General features: G+C 41.7%; 1 protein-coding gene across 1 annotated transcript in view; it reads right to left on the minus strand.

Annotated features, from left to right (window-relative positions):
* Positions 1-3,593: 3,593 nt before the first annotated feature.
* The window catches only part of nckap1l (NCK associated protein 1 like), a 40,262-nt gene continuing 25,925 nt past the window's right edge, over positions 3,594-17,930 (minus strand). The window contains exons 18-31 of the mRNA XM_067431245.1: positions 16,713-16,832; positions 16,487-16,626; positions 16,282-16,413; positions 14,010-14,228; positions 10,124-10,254; positions 9,213-9,310; positions 9,005-9,098; positions 8,571-8,653; positions 7,687-7,764; positions 6,901-6,994; positions 6,709-6,825; positions 5,577-5,686; positions 5,334-5,423; positions 3,594-5,227 (exon numbers count right to left, since the gene is read on the minus strand). Coding sequence (XP_067287346.1) covers positions 5,111-5,227; positions 5,334-5,423; positions 5,577-5,686; positions 6,709-6,825; positions 6,901-6,994; positions 7,687-7,764; positions 8,571-8,653; positions 9,005-9,098; positions 9,213-9,310; positions 10,124-10,254; positions 14,010-14,228; positions 16,282-16,413; positions 16,487-16,626; positions 16,713-16,832 — 1,623 coding nt within the window. The 3' untranslated portion in view covers positions 3,594-5,110. The remainder of the gene's footprint in view (positions 5,228-5,333; positions 5,424-5,576; positions 5,687-6,708; positions 6,826-6,900; positions 6,995-7,686; positions 7,765-8,570; positions 8,654-9,004; positions 9,099-9,212; positions 9,311-10,123; positions 10,255-14,009; positions 14,229-16,281; positions 16,414-16,486; positions 16,627-16,712; positions 16,833-17,930) is intronic.

Below are 17,930 nucleotides of genomic sequence, written 5' to 3' on the forward strand. Positions count from 1 at the left end.
AAACATTATGAACTGAAAAATATTAATGATGCTGTTATTAAAAAATAATTTGACAGCGTATTAACACCTAATTACATTTTAATGACAAATTAAACTTTTGCCACTGAAAAAAATGTATGACATTATAATGGCCTCCGTCAACATCAAAACCAACCACATAACAGTTTAAGGTTAACCCTATAAGATAAGTAAGTTTCTTAAATTTGATAATCTGTTATGTCATGTTTATGAGAGGTTATGTTGTCTTGGTAATGTCAAGTTGTCATGACAAAGACACTGACAGGTTATGTTGTCTTGGTAATGTCAAGTTGTCATGACAAAGACACTGACAGGTTATGATGTATTGGTTTATGTCAAGATGTCATAACAAAGACAACTCCGAAATGTCATCATTGCATTAAAAATGACATAATTAACCGAATGACACTTAATGACAGTTTTCATAAACATGCATAAAAACTCCTTCATATTCATGACACGTGTCATGTCATGATTATGAAGGTGTCATGTCAGTCTTATGCACACCCCTTCAAGTAAAGTGTTACCAAAAACTTGATTAGAAACATATTTCAGCGGCACTTTAGGTCAATTTGTACACAAGCGACAAGACTTTTGTCAGGGACTGTATAAGGTAAAGCAGCTCTGTTTATCATATTAGATACATTTAAGTGTGTTTAAAATGATGTTCTGACGTTCCTCTGTGCGTTCGCTCGGCGCTGCTGTGACATGTTCACACTGCTAAGAGAAAAGCGCTTCTGTTGAATAAACCCGAGGGTAGCGCAGATATGACGCGATTGACAGGCGACTCCTTCAGACGCTGTGCTGACACGTCCCGGTCCTCAGTTAAAATAGCAATTTTCTCACAATTTACAAATAGTTGGAAACATCTGGGATATTGTAAGAACTCAACTGAACAAAATATATAGTTTAGTTTTAGTTTAGAGCTTTATTTATCCCCTTGGGGCAATTAGTTTAGGCTCACATGGTGCTTCACATTTAACACTAACACATATACATTCAAAACACACACACACACAAAATATTATAATTAAAAATAAAAATAAATGAATCAATCAAATTTGTTACATAAACGAACCGCCTCAGGCACAAAAGTAAATTTATAACGATTTGTCAAACATTTAATTGTCCTTAAACGCGCCCCAGGGGCATCCACTCAAAGTCCGAATGCAACGTGTGTGTGCTGTCTCCCATTATTTTGTGCGCCGGTCTCAGCACTTGCTGTTCATAGTACACTGTGAGGCTTCGTAAGGGAACTCCCGTAATTCTTGAGTACATAATGACAATACCTTGTAGACGACTTTTGTTCTTAATAGACAATGATGAAAACCGACAAATAAAGGAAAAGGACAAAATACTTTCAATGACTGAGTTATAAAAAGACCTGAGAATGCCTCTCTGTACATTAAAAGAATTAAGCTTTCGTAGTGCAAACAATCTCTGATGTGACTTTCCGATAATTGCATCAACATTTTGATCAAACTTCAACTTATCAAAAATCGTTCCTAGGTACTTATATTCCTCTACTACATCCACTCGTTCATTATTAATGACCACCGGTTGAAGCATCAGTGCTCTTTTACTAAAATAATTAATAATCATCTCTTTCGTTTTTGATACATTCAAATCTAGTTTCATACTATTACACCAAGAGGTAAAGTCACATAAGGCCGAACCATATTCCTGATCTGAATGTGAAAGTAAAGAGAGAAGCACAGTATCATCTGCATATTTCCCCAAATAACTATAATCTTGTGAACTCTGACAATCATTTGTATATCGTATGAACAAAATAGGAGAGAGTACACAACCCTGTGGTGTGCCTTCAGAGGTGTTTACTATATCCGATAAGACCCCATTAACCCTAACCCTCTGTTGCCTATCTGCTAAAAGACTCATGATCCATGAGACTATACCATGATCATAATAAAACTGACTAATACGTTTTTGTCCTAAAATAACTGGCTGCAGAAGATTAAATGCAGACGAGAAGTCTACAAACAAAAGCCGCGCAAAGGCCCCACTTTTTTCCAAGAAAAACGCTGGAAAAACACAACACTGGCCTAGTGGTTTTTGGATATTTTACTACAAAAATACTTACCTTTAAGTGATGATTGATTTAATTCGTTTTGTTTTTGCCGAAAGCCTTTCAGGAATCACTCTTGTAGCTGCATAAAAGAGGCTAAAGCGGGTGGATTGTGCCATTCCTAAAACTGCAATATTTCTATGTCTAAATTACCATTACACACACACACGACAACCATATGCCATTTGCCCATCACGTCTCCACCACTGCGACGTTTGTGGATGCTCTCGTAGCCCAGATGGAGCGAGCGTTGCAGGAGTAGCAATGGATGAAGTAGAAGTTAAGTTGGTGAGTGGAGTATATAAAATTGTTGATGAGTATAAAGTTTCATTAGCCCATTCATGACGCTTGTGATGAGAGGTGCAAGGTAAAAAAAGAAAGCATTTTAATTGGAATGATTTTAGCGTGAGATTTATCGCGGGCACGTGTCGCATAACGGGCCAAATATTAACGGGTCTGGGCGGGTGCGGATTTAATTAGGATATTTTCACGGGTCGGATCTGGTGCTGAACTTTCCAAAAACGGACCCGTGCAGGACTCCTGTAGGCTCGTGAAGTTTCCCAACACTTTCTGAACACTGATCAGTTTATAGCTAAATGGAAGAAGACGGTTCCTCGCCGCAGTGTGTGTACTCAAGGCCATATTTAGAAAGGATGTTTCAGTTTTCAGAAAACATTCAAGATTAGTTTAGTTGGCATACATTTGATGAATGTCTCATAAAATGTTAAAAAATCTAAAGGTCTGGGAGGAAGTGAAGAGTAAAGTGTGAGAATATCAGATGTGTATCAGTGTATTGGATCCGTGCATTCGGCCTTAAAGTGACAGCAGCTTTGTAACTTTTCTACAAGTATTTAAATGAGTTTAAGTTAGTCGTCTGCTAGTGTGTCAGATGGAGCGTCACTGACTGGCTTAAACCATGATGGCATAATGTGCATTTATACAACTATAATACAATAATGCGGCGACATAAGTATCAAAAGTCAATTTCATTTTTTAAGTACTTTTAAAAACAAATACTTCTGTACTTTTACTTAAGTAAAAATCTTGTTACAAATTTTCTTTGTCCAGTAATACTTTTACTGAAGTAATGAAGTTGTGTAGTTTGTCCACCTCTGCGTGGGAATGTGTACGTTTTTGAAGACGATGCTGTTCTCCAGTCTGTGTAAACTACAAACACGTAACACTTTACACACATCCTTTAAACTGTTCATGTGAACACACTAGTAGAAGAGACGGACAGAAAACTGACACACACACGTTGTGTATGAATGCTTGTGTTGCATTTTTATTTGACAGCTTTTTACTTTTATTTGAAATCCAATGTTAGATTGTGAAAGCGTTATAATTTAAAGGCTTTTAAACACACACATGCACCAATCACAGTCCTCGGCGAGAGGATTCTGGCAGGTTATTATGAACTGCTTTACATGCGTCTGCAGTTTTTCTGCTTATATTCTGAGACAACAGAAGAGACAAAACAACAAAAACAGATTGTGCAAATAATGGTGAATTTTTGAAAATGATCTACATAGAAATATAACAATTAAAACTGAGGAAATATATAATATCCAGGAGATCTCAAGACGACAATGTTAAATTATTATATGCAGTGGGATTTTCATAACACCTTTCTAAATATAGTTATACACTCACCTAAAGGATTATTAGGAACACCTGTTCAATTTCTCACTAATGCAGTTATCTAATCAGCCAATCACATGGCAGTTCTTCAGTGCATTTAGGGGTGTGGTCCTGCTCAAGACAATCTCCTGAACTCCAAACTGAATGTCAGAATGGGAAAGAAAGGTGATTTAAGCCGTTTTGAGCGTGGCATGGTTGTTGGTGCCAGACGGGCCGGTCTGAGTATTTCACAATCTGCTCAGTTACTGGGATTTACACACACAACCATTTCTAGGGTTTACAAAGAATGGTGTGAAAAGGGAAGAGCATCCAGTATGCAGCAGTCCTGTGGGAGAAAATGCCTTGTTGATGCTCGAGGTCAGAGGAGAATGGGCCGACTGATTCAAGCTGATAGAAGAGCAACTTTGACTGAAATAACCACTCGTTACAACCGAGGTCTGCAGCAAAGCATTTGTGAAGCCACAACACACACAACCTTGAGGCGGATGGGCTACAACAGCAGAAGACCCCACCGGGTACCACTCATCTCCACTACAAATAGGAAAAAGAGGCGACAATTTGCACGAGCTCACCAAAATTGGACAGTTGAAGACTGGAGAAATGTTGCCTGGTCTGATGAGTCTCGATTTCTGTTGAGACATTCAGATGGTCGAGTCAGAATTTGGCGTAAACAGAATGAGAGCATGGATCCATCATGCCTTGTTCCCACTGTGCAGGCTGGTGGTGGTGGTGTAATGGTGTGGGGGATGTTTTCTTGGCACACTTTAGGCCCCTTAGTGCCAATTGGGCATCGTTTAAATGCCACGGCCTACCTGAGCATTGTTTCTGACCATGTCCATCCCTTTATGACCACCATGTCCCCATCCTCTGATGGCTACTTCCAGCAGGATAATGCACCATGTCACAAAGCTCCAATCATTTCAAACTGGTTTCTTGAACATGCCAATGAGTTGACTGAACTAAAATGGCCGCCACAGTCCCCAGATCTCAACCCAATAGAGCATCTATGGGATGTGGTGGAACGGGAGCTTCATGCCCTGGATGTGCATCCCACAAATCTCCATCAACTGCAAGATGCTCTCCTATCAATATGGGCCAACATTTCTAAAGAATGCTTTCAGCAGCTTGTTGATCAATGCCACGGAGAATTAAGGCAGTTCTGAAGGAGAAAGGGTCAAACACAGTATTAGTGTGTGTTCATAATAATCCTTTAGGTGAGTGGATATTTCCTCCTAATTTCATCCCAGAGAGCAACATAGTGTTGAATCAGGTGGATGTGTATGCCGTGCCGGATCTCTGTTGCTGTTTGGGATGGGTCCAGCTAAAGGTCCTCAATGGAAGGCAAGCATGTGGATGGATGTGAGCTCAGCCCATGGTGTGGATGAAGGTCCGGTGCACTTCTCTATAAGCGTTCCTCAGGAGGACGTACGGGAAACACATCTCCAGCATATCCTGGCTCAGGAACGGAGACTGCTCCACAATCTGCAAACACAGCAGAAGAAGATGACTGGATCATGAAGCACATTAGATCCTGAGTTCAAGTGCAGCAGTCCATCATAACAGTGCTGATCTTCCAGAGGTTTGTTACCATGTGCAGGATGAGATAAACGGAGTCTCTGTTCTTGATCTCCACTCGCTCCATATTCTGCCCGAGCTGCAGTAAGACGGAGGATGCCACCTGCAGATCATACACACACCACAGATCAGCTTCAGATGGTGTGTGTGTGTGTGTGCGTGTGTGTGTGTGTGTGTGTGTGTGTGTGTGTGTGTGTGTGTGTGTGTGTGTGTGTGTGTGTGTGTGTGTGTGTGTGTGTGTGTGTGTGTGGTTCACCTTCAGGAACTCCTGCAGCTGAGTCTGGATGCTCTTCCTCTGGACGGTGAACATGGCGGCCGCCAGATGGTGAACCGCTGAGGCCATGCAGTGGATGTTGTTCTGGTGACCTGTGAAGAACACGGCAAATAATAATAGCTTTATAATGGCAGCCCAAAAAACTTCATCTATCCATCATAAAAGTGCATCCATCCATCATAAAAGTGCGTCTATCCATCATAAAAGTGCATCTATCCATCATAAAAGTGCGTCTATCCATCATAAAAGAGCATCTATCCATCATAAAAGGTCACCATGATACGTTTCATTATAACTCTGATTGTGTTTGTCTGAAAGAAGGATGACTTGAGGTGGAGTAAATCATGGGATCATTTTCATTTTTGGGTGAACTAACCCTTTAACTCTTTCCCCCGTCAGTTTTTTTTAACTTCTTCCCCACCATTGACAGATATTTCCTGCCGCCTGTGTTCTCCCTGTTATACGGTAGGTGGCGCTGTTACATATCTACTGAAATAGTACAGAATCTCCTGATAAAAACACAGGCGAAGAAGAAGCAGGAACGAGAGATTGAAGCATTGCTGAGGCACATGTAAAATAACACGATCATGAACATTAAGTCAAAGACTTCGTGTGGACCAGATTGAGAGCGATGATCAAACTCAGATGGAGTCCGTCGATCAACACCCCAAAGCTTCAGTCCTGAGGCGATGCACTGCAAAACATGCTCATATTGTCTCGTTTCCAGTCTAACTATCTCCCAAACAGAAATAAGATTATTTAGCCCATTGGCAGATCATTTTGCCTGTTTAAGCAAAAACTCTCTTCATTTAGATAATATGCTCAACAAAACAAGAAACAATATATGATGTCATTTTACTTAAAAAGTAAACGTTAGGCAGTTTAGATTTATATGCTGTGTAATGTTCATGATCATGTTATTTTCCATGTGCTTCAGTCGCTTGTTTCTGCTTCTTCTTCTCCTGTGTTTTTATCAGGAGATTCTGTCTTCTTTCATGAGTAACAGAGCCACCTAACATACATTCGTTAATGGCGGGGGAAAAGTTAATAAAAGTGTTTTCTTCTATATAGGTTCATCATGCATAGAGTTTTTTCTTCCTGACTCAGAACTGACCTCCGTGTTCTCTCCTGAAGGATGAGTTTGGATCCAGGCATAGGCTGGGCAGAGACACGGCGATGTATACCAGAAGAAGGCAGCTGATCTTAAACTCCTCCTCTATTGACAGGTTGTCTGGAGAATAAGAGGCAGGTTAGAAGAGCTTGAGATATTCTTCCAGAGAGATAAGCTCTTTTCTCAGGACTTCACCTGTCTGCATGTTTGCTATTGCGGAGACCAGCGCGGGGTCGATCTCACAGGGCAAACCAGCTGCGGAAGCCACTTCATACACACCGAGAGTCATCTACACACAACCAGAGGAGAGGTAAGACAGGGCTCTCAAACTCACAGCCCCATGTAAACTGAGTTCGAGAGCCCTGATTTTAAGGGTTAGTTCACCCAACAATGAAACTTCTATCATTAACCCCTCTACCTAATGTCGTTCCACACCCCTTAGTCCGAGAGTGTATGCAAGTGTATGCACACTATACTGTCCATGTCCAGAAAGGGAATAAAAACATCATCACAGTAGTCCATATGAGACATCAGTGGGTTAATTAGAGTCTCTTGAAGCATCCAAAATACATTTGGGTCCAAAAATAACAAAAACTACGACTTTATTCAGCATTGGCTTCTCTTCCGCGTTTGTGTTCAATCCTCAAATAAAGATTCAAACGGTTATGAATCAGCGAATTGATTCATGGTTCGGATCGCGTGTCAAACTGCTGAAATCACGTGACTTTGGCGATCCGAATCATTAATGAATTTTTTTATTCCCTTTCTGGACATGGACAGTATAGTGTGCATACACTTGCATACGCTCTCGAACTAAATATAAAATATCTTAAACTGTGTGTGAAGATGAACGGAGGTCTTACGGGTGTGGAGCAACATTAGGGAGAGGAGTTAATGACAGACATTTCATTTTTGGCTGAACTAACCCTTGAAGCAGATCTGCAGGAGACAGACTCGAGCTACAGAAGCTGGATTCGGTACCTTGATGTCGAGGTCCGGCTGGAAGTCCTTCAGGCATCTGATGGGTCTCATTAGGAACGGACAGTGTCTGTCCATGATCTACAGACGGAAATAATCATTTCTGCGCACACTACTCTACAGCATATCATGCATTTATTATTATGAATAGCGCTTAAGATCTGCAAAAACACAGAGGTGTAAGACTGAAGAGTTGTACACTGATCAGGCATAAAATTATGACCATAATATTGTGTTGGTCCCCTGACCCGTTTCTGATGGACTCCACTAGAAGGTGTGCTGTGGTATCTGGCACCAAGATGCGAGGTAAGGTAAGGTAAGGCAAGGTGGGGTCTCCATGGATCGGACTTGTTTGTTCGGCACATCCCACAGATGCTCGATTGGATTGAGATCTGGGGATTTGGGAGGCCGAGTTGGTAGGTGGAGCGTGTCAAAGTAACAACAGTTTGAGCTCCAGTACCTCGTCTGTTTGATCGGACCCCACGGGCCAGCCTTCGCTCCCCACGGTCATCAATGAGCCTTGGCCGCCCATGACCCTGTGGCCGGTTCTCCACTGGTCCTTCCTTGGAGCACTTTTGATAGATACTGACCACTGCAGACCGGGAACAGCCCACAAGAGCTGCAGTTTTGGAGATGCTCTGACCCAGTCGTCTAGCCGTCACAATCTGGCCAAACTCGCTCAAATCCTTACGCTTGCCCATTTCTCCTGCTTCACACACATCAACTCTGAGGACTAAATGTTCACTTGCTGCCTAATATATCCCACCCACTAACAGGAGATGGAGATCTTTGTTATTCACTTTATGCCTGATCTGTGTATATGAATGTAGGAAACACTAAAATGTGAGTGTTTAATGTGTTAAATGAGCATGAGCAGAGCTACTGACCTCCGCGAGAGCGTCTTGGACCATAGAGCGAAATGACAGAATCACACCAATAATGGTCACTCTCTTCAACACATTCTCACAGCCTGGGGGAATAATGGATGAATAAATCAGCTTCTCATCACAGTAGGAGACGATTTACCAGAACGTTTGTGCTTGGGGAAGTTGATAGCATTTTGCTCTATTCCTGTTTGTTTAGTTTAACTATCGGCATGAAATAAAAATTCCCCACTTCTGTTTTCCAAGTGATCATAATGATTCATGCATGCCTCTTTTAAAGAAATGTTCTACATTCTTTTTAATCAAGATATCATAACTGGATCTTCCGGTGAACCGACTTCGCCCTGTCTATCAGCTAAAGGCGGCGCTATAGTAGCTATTGGGATGTTTTTGACGACTGTAGAGTGTGTGTTAGTGAGTACTGAAGCGTGATGAACCTGTCAGCTTCTTCTGGAGCTCAATCATCGCCTCAGGTTTCTCATAGTTAGCTCTCATTTGCACCAGGACATCCATGTTGTCACTTACTAGTTTCTGAAAATCAAAACATACTTTATTTCAACCATGTATGCACTGTATGACTGTAGATTAGCCATGTTTGTGCTTTAACGTTATTTTGGAAATCATTTCTTTTAAAAGATGGTATACCTTCAGTTCTCCAACTTGGGAGATGATGTGCCACATGAGGTTCTCATTTAAAAACTTCATTCCATAAGGGCCAATCAGTTCAGCCAACGCTCGCAAACCTGCAGAGAGACAGAATAAAACCACAGTCCCAGTGTGTGTGTGTGTGTGTGTGTGTGTGTGTGTGTGTGTGTGTGTGTGTGTGTGTGTGTGTGTGTGTGTGTGTGTGTGTGTGTGTGTGTGTGTGCACGTGTGTGTGTGTGTGTGTGTGTGTGTGTGTGTGTGTGTGTGTGTGTGTGTGTGTGTGTGTGTATGTGTGCACGTGTGCGTGTGTGTGTGTGTGTGTGTGTGTGTGTGTGTGTGTGTGTGTGTAAGTGTGTGTGTGTGTGTGTGTGTGTGTGTGTGTGTGTGTGTGTGTGTGTGTGTGTGTGTGTGTGTGTGTGTGTGTACACGCGTGCGTGCGTGTGTGTGTGTGATAAACATCAAACCAGTGTTTAACACTATTTCAGACACATACACTATCATTGTATAAAATCAGACCCAGAGCAGAAATATGTCCTTGAGTAAAATATTTTTACTATGCAAGTTGAATATTATTGTTATAATCTCAAGTATAAACACACACAACATGCTGTAAATGAGGGAGTGGATGTGTTAGCCAATCACAGCAGCGGGCGTTTACTTTCGGTTATGCAAGGTAATGCCCCTTGAGTGTTGGCAAATGAAGACAAAAATGATTAAAACATTTTAAGTGCATAAAACCTCACAAAACCTGTTATAAACTAACCTTGAGGAACATAATATAAACTCTTTAACTGGATTCCCAGGCCCCGTTAAGAATGCATGTATGAAAATGAAGCTGAAGCAGAATACAGATACAGTGGCTATTGAAAATAAAACATGTAGCCTGGATATGGTGTGAAATGTGCTCTTACCACAGATGTCTGAGTATTCCTCTGCATTGAAGCTCTGCTCGTTCTCAGTGTTCTGGTTGATGAAGCACTGTGTGGTGGGACAGTGGACTATAAGAGCGCTGCTGGCCTGACGCAGGAGACCCTCCAGATACCTGACCACAGGCACACAGAGATCAGAAACCGTTTAAACCAGAAACCAGACATTAAAGGGTTACTTCAGTGATTTAGCATTAAGCTTTGTATTTTAACTGGGTCACTAATGTTGTAGAAATGTGAAATTATTTTTGAATTTGGTTCCTTCTAGATCGTGAAAAGACAGAAAGTATATTTTTGGCTCATGTGGATAAAAGACACCAACTCCCAGAATGCATTGCTTTGGTGCCCTACGATGCCACTTCAAAGCCACAAAAGATTATATTCATCACAAGAGCTGAGGTAAGCGTGGCGCGGCTTTGGAAGCTTAACTTTCATAGGAATTAATCTGAGAAGTTAAACCACTGACTTTAATCTGCACCACTCCATTTACATGAATGATCCCTGATGAAAACATGCAGAAATAGCTGTAGTCTTTAGTCTAAATAGCTCCTCTACTGACTGTAGTCTTTAGTCTAAATAGCTCCTCTACTGGCTGTAGTCTTTAGTCTAAATAGCTCCTCTACTGGTTGTAGTCTTTAGTCTAAATAGCTCCTCTACTGGCTGTAGTCTTTAGTCTAAATAGCTCCTCTACTGACTGTAGTCTTTAGCCTAAATAGCTCCTCTACTGGCTGTAGTCTTTAGTCTAAATAGCTCCTCTACTGACTGTAGTCTTTAGTCTAAATAGCTCCTCTACTGACTGTAGTCTTTAGTCTAAATAGCTCCTCTACTGACTGTAGTCTTTAGTCTAAATAGCTCCTCTACTGACTGTAGTCTTTAGTCTAAATAGCTCCTCTACTGACTGTAGTCTTTAGTCTAAATAGCTCCTCTACTGACTGTAGTCTTTAGTCTAAATAGCTCCTCTACTGGCTGTAGTCTTTAGTCTAAATAGCTCCTCTACTGGCTGTAGTCTTTAGTCTAAATAGCTCCTCTACTGACTGTAGTCTTTAGCCTAAATAGCTCCTCTACTGGCTGTAGTCTTTAGTCTAAATAGCTCCTCTACTGACTGTAGTCTTTAGTCTAAATAGCTCCTCTACTGACTGTAGTCTTTAGTCTAAATAGCTCCTCTACTGACTGTAGTCTTTAGTCTAAATAGCTCCTCTACTGGCTGTAGTCTTTAGTCTAAATAGCTCCTCTACTGGCTGTAGTCTTTAGTCTAAATAGCTCCTCTACTGACTGTAGTCTTTAGTCTAAATAGCTCCTCTACTGACTGTAGTCTTTAGTCTAAATAGCTCCTCTACTGACTGTAGTCTTTAGTCTAAATAGCTCCTCTACTGACTGTAGTCTTTAGTCTAAATAGCTCCTCTACTGACTGTAGTCTTTAGTCTAAATAGCTCCTCTACCGGCTGTAGTCTTTAGTCTAAATAGCTCCTCTACTGGCTGTAGTCTTTAGTCTAAATAGCCCCTCTACTGACTGTAGTCTTTAGTCTAAATAGCTCCTCTACTGGCTGTAGTCTTTAGTCTAAATAGCTCCTCTACTGGCTGTAGTCTTTAGTCTAAATAGCTCCTCTACTGACTGTAGTCTTTAGTCTAAATAGCTCCTCTACTGACTGTAGTCTTTAGTCTAAATAGCTCCTCTACTGACTGTAGTCTTTAGTCTAAATAGCTCCTCTACTGACTGTAGTCTTTAGGCTAAATAGCTCCTCTACTGACTGTAGTCTTTAGTCTAAATAGCTCCTCTACTGACTGTAGTCTTTAGTTTAAATAGCTCCTCTACTGACTGTAGTCTTTAGTCTAAATAGCTCCTCTACTGACTGTAGTCTTTAGGCTAAATAGCTCCTCTACTGACTGTAGTCTTTAGTCTAAATAGCTCCTCTACTGACTGTAGTCTTTAGTCTAAATAGCTCCTCTACTGACTGTAGTCTTTAGGCTAAATAGCTCCTCTACTGACTGTAGTCTTTAGTCTAAATAGCTCCTCTACTGACTGTAGTCTTTAGCCTAAATAGCTCCTCTACTGGCTGTAGTCTTTAGTCTAAATAGCTCCTCTACTGGCTGTAGTCTTTAGTCTAAATAGCTCCTCTACTGACTGTAGTCTTTAGTCTAAATAGCTCCTCTACTGACTGTAGTCTTTAGTCTAAATAGCTCCTCTACTGACTGTAGTCTTTAGTCTAAATAGCTCCTCTACTAACTGTAGTCTTTAGTCTAAATAGCTCCTCTACTGGCTGTAGTCTTTAGTCTAAATAGCTCCTCTACTGACTGTAGTCTTTAGTCTAAATAGCTCCTCTACTGGCTGTAGTCTTTAGTCTAAATAGCTCCTCTACTGGCTGTAGTCTTTAGTCTAAATAGCTCCTCTACTGACTGTAGTCTTTAGTCTAAATAGCTCCTCTACTGACTGTAGTCTTTAGTCTAAATAGCTCCTCTACTGACTGTAGTCTTTAGTCTAAATAGCTCCTCTACTAACTGTAGTCTTTAGTCTAAATAGCTCCTCTACTGACTGTAGTCTTTAGTCTAAATAGCTCCTCTACTGACTGTAGTCTTTAGTCTAAATAGCTCCTCTACTGACTGTAGTCTTTAGTCTAAATAGCTCCTTTACTGACTGTAGTCTTTAGTCTAAATAGCTCCTCTACTAACTGTAGTCTTTAGTCTAAATAGCTCCTCTACTGACTGTAGTCTTTAGCCTAAATAGCTCCTCTACTGGCTGTAGTCTTTAGTCTAAATAGCTCCTCTACTGACTGTAGTCTTTAGCCTAAATAGCTCCTCTACTGACTGTAGTCTTTAGCCTAAATAGCTCCTCTACTGGCTGTAGTCTTTAGCCTAAATAGCTCCTCTACTGACTGTAGTCTTTAGCCTAAATAGCTCCTCTACTGACTGTAGTCTTTAGCCTAAATAGCTCCTCTACTGGCTGTAGTCTTTAGTCTAAATAGCTCCTCTACTAACTGTAGTCTTTAGTCTAAATAGCTCCTCTACTGACTGTAGTCTTTAGTCTAAATAGCTCCTCTACTGACTGTAGTCTTTAGTCTAAATAGCTCCTCTACTGGCTGTAGTCTTTAGTCTAAATAGCTCCTCTACTGACTGTAGTCTTTAGTCTAAATAGCTCCTCTACTGACTGTAGTCTTTAGTCTAAATAGCTCCTCTACTGACTGTAGTCTTTAGTCTAAATAGCTCCTCTACTGGCTGTAGTCTTTAGTCTAAATAGCTCCTCTACTGACTGTAGTCTTTAGTCTAAATAGCTCCTCTACTGACTGTAGTCTTTAGTCTAAATAGCTCCTCTACTGACTGTAGTCTTTAGTCTAAATAGCTCCTCTACTGACTGTAGTCTTTAGTCTAAATAGCTCCTCTACTAACTGTAGTCTTTAGTCTAAATAGCTCCTCTACTGGCTGTAGTCTTTAGTCTAAATAGCCCCTCTACTGGCTGTAGTCTTTAGTCTAAATAGCTCCTCTACTGACTGTAGTCTTTAGTCTAAATAGCTCCTCTACTGGCTGTAGTCTTTAGCCTAAATAGCTCCTCTACTGACTGTAGTCTTTAGCCTAAATAGCTCCTCTACTGGCTGTAGTCTTTAGCCTAAATAGCTCCTCGACTGGCTGTTGTCTTTAGCCTAAATAGCTCCTCGACTGGCTGTTGTCTTTAGCCTAAATAGCTCAAATAGATTTGCCAGTGCATGTGATATTTAAACACAGAGAAGCTGGATGTGTACATGTGATGAGCAGAACACACGTCTGGCATCTGGTTGCTTTGGGTGTGTGATAGGGCCCCAAAAGTGAAATGAATATGCTTCAGACTAATCTCCACCTGTCCAGATGAGGGCGCTGCTCAAACAAACGGCACGAGTCTCACCAGTTTGTGTACAGTGTTGTGATGGTCTGTGATCCGTAGGAGTCCAGAGGCTGGGTTTGCTGCAGCAGGACACTCTTCACCAGCCGAGCCACATCCAGGCTGATGAAGCAGCTGAGGCTCTGCAGACTCCAGACATACGCCTGAATCCCAGCCAGCAGGTCAGTGGGCCGCGCGATCTCATGAGTGCTCTGGTTATAGCCGGCCATCTGCACGATCACCCTGCAAACCAAAAATAAAAAGAGTAATTGCGTCTTTTTATCTCAGAAATAAAGTCTTTCTTCACAATCGTGAGTGAGTTTATATCACACAATTGCGAGTTTTTATCTCAGAATTGTGACTTTATACAGTATGTGAGACCTCATCACTGGACTGCTATTTTCCTCCTGGTCGGCAGGTGGCGCCTCTCATCAGGCTCCTGCTGAACACTGCCACTCATTATGCCTGAAGTGTGACACCTGTGTGTGCGTCTCAATCAGCTGGTTCAGAAGACAGGGCACTGATCAGGACATACCTCAGTGGGCTGACTCCCTGATCAGTGCCCTGACTACTGAACTAGGGAGCTGATTGAGACGCAGCCTGTGTTTTGCACTATTTGTGGGCAAAGTGGCTTTGTGCCATGCCTTATTGTTCAGTCTTGAGCTTATGCTACCCATTGTCAGCAGCAAGCTAAGTTTGTATTGATTCATGTTTTTGGACCCTTGTGTCTGTTTTGTTGTTCTCAGTATTTTGGAAGCCAGGTTAAATACAGGCAAAAGTCCAGATTAGGAATGGTATATAAATGTTATTTCTGAATGTTATTTGAACAATCAAACCATCAATGTTTTTAAAATGTTTTTTTCTTTTTCTTGGTTATCTAAAAGTTAAGGGGACATTTATTTTTATCATTCCTCAAACATTATGGGAAAGTAACTTTTGAATGTTTAAATAATGTTAGAAGAACATTGTACTAAATTGTTTCAAAAAATAAATGTGGTATAAACAATATACTACTACTATAACAATAATACAGTGTACTATGTTGCCAGAAGTATAGTGCCGCCCCTCCAGATCCAGAGTTCAGGTGTTCAATCCCTTCATGGCCACAGGTGTATAACTCCAGCTCTCGGCCTGCAGACGCTACTGCACACATTAGTGAAAGAATGGGTCGCTCTCAGGAGCTCAGTGAACTCAAGCGTGGGGCAGTGATAGGTCGCCACCTGTGCAATAAGGCCATTCCTGACATTTCCTCACTACTAAATATTCCACGCTCAACTGTTAGTGGGATTATAACAAAGCGGAAGCCATTGGGAACAACAGCAACTCAGCCACGAAGTGTTAAATCCCAGAGCGGGGTCAGCGCATGCTGAGGGTCACAGTGCGCAGAAGTCTCCAACTTTCTGCAGAGTCAACAGCTCCAGACCTCCAGACTTCTGTGGCCTTCAGATGAGCTCAAGAACAGCGGAGAGAGCTTCATGGAATGGGTTTCTATGGCCGAGCAGCTCATCCAAGCCTTACATCACCAAGAGCAATGCAAAGCGTGGGATGCAGTGGAGTAAAGCAGCCGCCACTGGACTCTAGAGCAGTGAGACGTGTTCTCTGAGCGACCAATCACGCTTCAGTCTGACAATCCCATGGACGAGTCTGGGTTTGGCGGTCGCCAGGAGAACGGGACTTGCCTGACTGCATTGTGTTAAGTGTAAACCTTGGTGGAGGGGGGGTTATGGGGTAGGGTTGTTTTTCAGGGGTTGGCCTCTTAGTTCCAATTGAGAGTCCTGAGCTCAACCCGATAGAACAGCTTTGGGATGAATTAGAGCAGAGACTGAGAGCCAGGCCTTCTCGTCCAACATCAGTGCCTGACCTCACAAATGAGCTTCTAGAAGAATGGGCAAAAATCCCCATAAACACACTCCTAAACCTTGAGGAAAGCCTTCCCAGAAGAGCTGGAGCTGTTAGAGAGGGTGGGCCGACTCCATATTAAACCCCACGGATTAACAATGGGAAGCTCAGGTGTGTTTAGAGGCAGCACAACACTTTTGGCAAAATAGTGTATCATATAAATTATGTTTTTCTGCTAACTTTGAGAAAATGTATAAAGACAACTTTGAATAAATGTTGCATTAATGCTACTGGAAGAACATTTGTTCACAACTTTGAGAGAACCTTGCCAGAACAACATAAATTATTTTAACATTAAAATTATATTTTCTATAAAATACAGAAGCACTTTTGAGAGGCTGTTCCTCAAACTCGTCCTGTGATCTGATAGTGTGATAGTGAACCGAGTGAGCCATACTTGTTGAGCCTCATCTCCAGATGTGTGAGCAAGAACTCAGAAGGAACGACGATGTGTTTGAAGACTGTGAAATCAGCGCAGACGCTGTAGGAAGTGCACAGTTCTGTCAGCGCCTGGTGCATCTTATCCAGACTACAAGAGAAGAGAGAGCTGTCAGATCTACAGTGAACCCCTTCCGAAACTCAATCTGTGAGACGATACACACTTCGTGACGAAGGCTCTGTCCTTCCTGAGGCTTTCTGTCCCTGGTTTCTCTTTAGGCACATCTCCTTTCTTTGGCATCGATTTCTTCAGTTTTTTATTGCGCGCTGTGCTGATGGTCTCAGCGCTGTGTTTGGGCAATAACTGAAACACAGCACAACATATACGTACACTGTATAAATTAACAATATATTCTTCAGCCGACCTCCAGAGTCCTTAAATAACTGTACCTTCTCATTTAGGTTACACTGTTCGGCACAGATCTCCAACACAACCGTACAGGTCTGACGGGCAATCTCCTCCAGGAACATCACACACAGCTTCAAGCTTTGCTTCTCCATTTCTTCCATCTAACCCACATACACACATATATAGAACAAAACAAATATGGCAGAACATCATTTAGTATCATATCTATTACGTTTCCTTAATAGGTTTCCTGCCTATTATGCAAATGCTTGATGTGTTTTCTGGCACTACTAGAGCAGGTAATGTTGATTATTTCTTATATTCCCCATTGTTGCCCCTCCTCCTGAAAGCACACTGTGCTCTAATTGGTCAGCTGGAGCGGTGTGTTGTGACTGGTGTTTGGGAAAGGCCCCGCCCCTTTATTCTGTGCATTAATTATTATAATGAGGAATGTTATGATGTGTTGGTTCTCTTTCTTTCTTCAGTGGAAAATAATTATGTTTTTTTGAGGAAAACATTCCAGGATTTTTCTCCACATAATGGACTTCAATGGAAACCAATGGTTGAAGGTCCAAATCAATGCAGTTTCAGAGAAAGGAGTCTGATCCAGACAAACTATCTGACATTTACAACACAAATAAACATTTATGCACTTTTAACCTGAAATGCTCATCTTGCGTTGATCTGAGACATACTATGCATTGCGTCATCCCGTCAGAAAGGTCCCACTAGACAGGCAGAAGGACCGCTCCAAACGAATTTGCGAAGACTAATACAAATGCCATTTACCAAAACCACTCCATCTCCAACTTTAAAATCATCCGACATCGTTGTTTACCTTTTTTGCTAAAGAATGTGAGTATTAGTGACTTTTACGCAATCCGTGGTGCCTCGCAGAGCAGTCCAAGATGAGCATTTGAGGTTTAAAACTATAAACATTTTAATATTTGTTTAGAAACTGTCAGATGGTTTGTCTGGCTCAGACCCTATTCCTCTGGGATAAGATCCTATTCCTCTGGGATCAAACCCTATTCCTCTGGGATCAGACCCTATTCCTCTGGAATCAGACCCTAGTCCTCTGGGATCAGACCCTAGTCCTCTGGTATCAGACCCTATTCCTCTGGGATCAGACCCTATTCCTCTGGATGAGACACTAGTCCTCTGGGATCAAACCCTATTCCTCTGGGATCAAACCCTATTCCTCTGGGATCAGACCCTATTCCTCTGGGATCATAAGCTATTCCTCTGGGATCAGACCC

The sequence above is a fragment of the Pseudorasbora parva genome, chromosome 22, assembly GCF_024679245.1.
Source record: "Pseudorasbora parva isolate DD20220531a chromosome 22, ASM2467924v1, whole genome shotgun sequence".
NCBI lineage: Eukaryota > Metazoa > Chordata > Actinopteri > Cypriniformes > Gobionidae > Pseudorasbora > Pseudorasbora parva.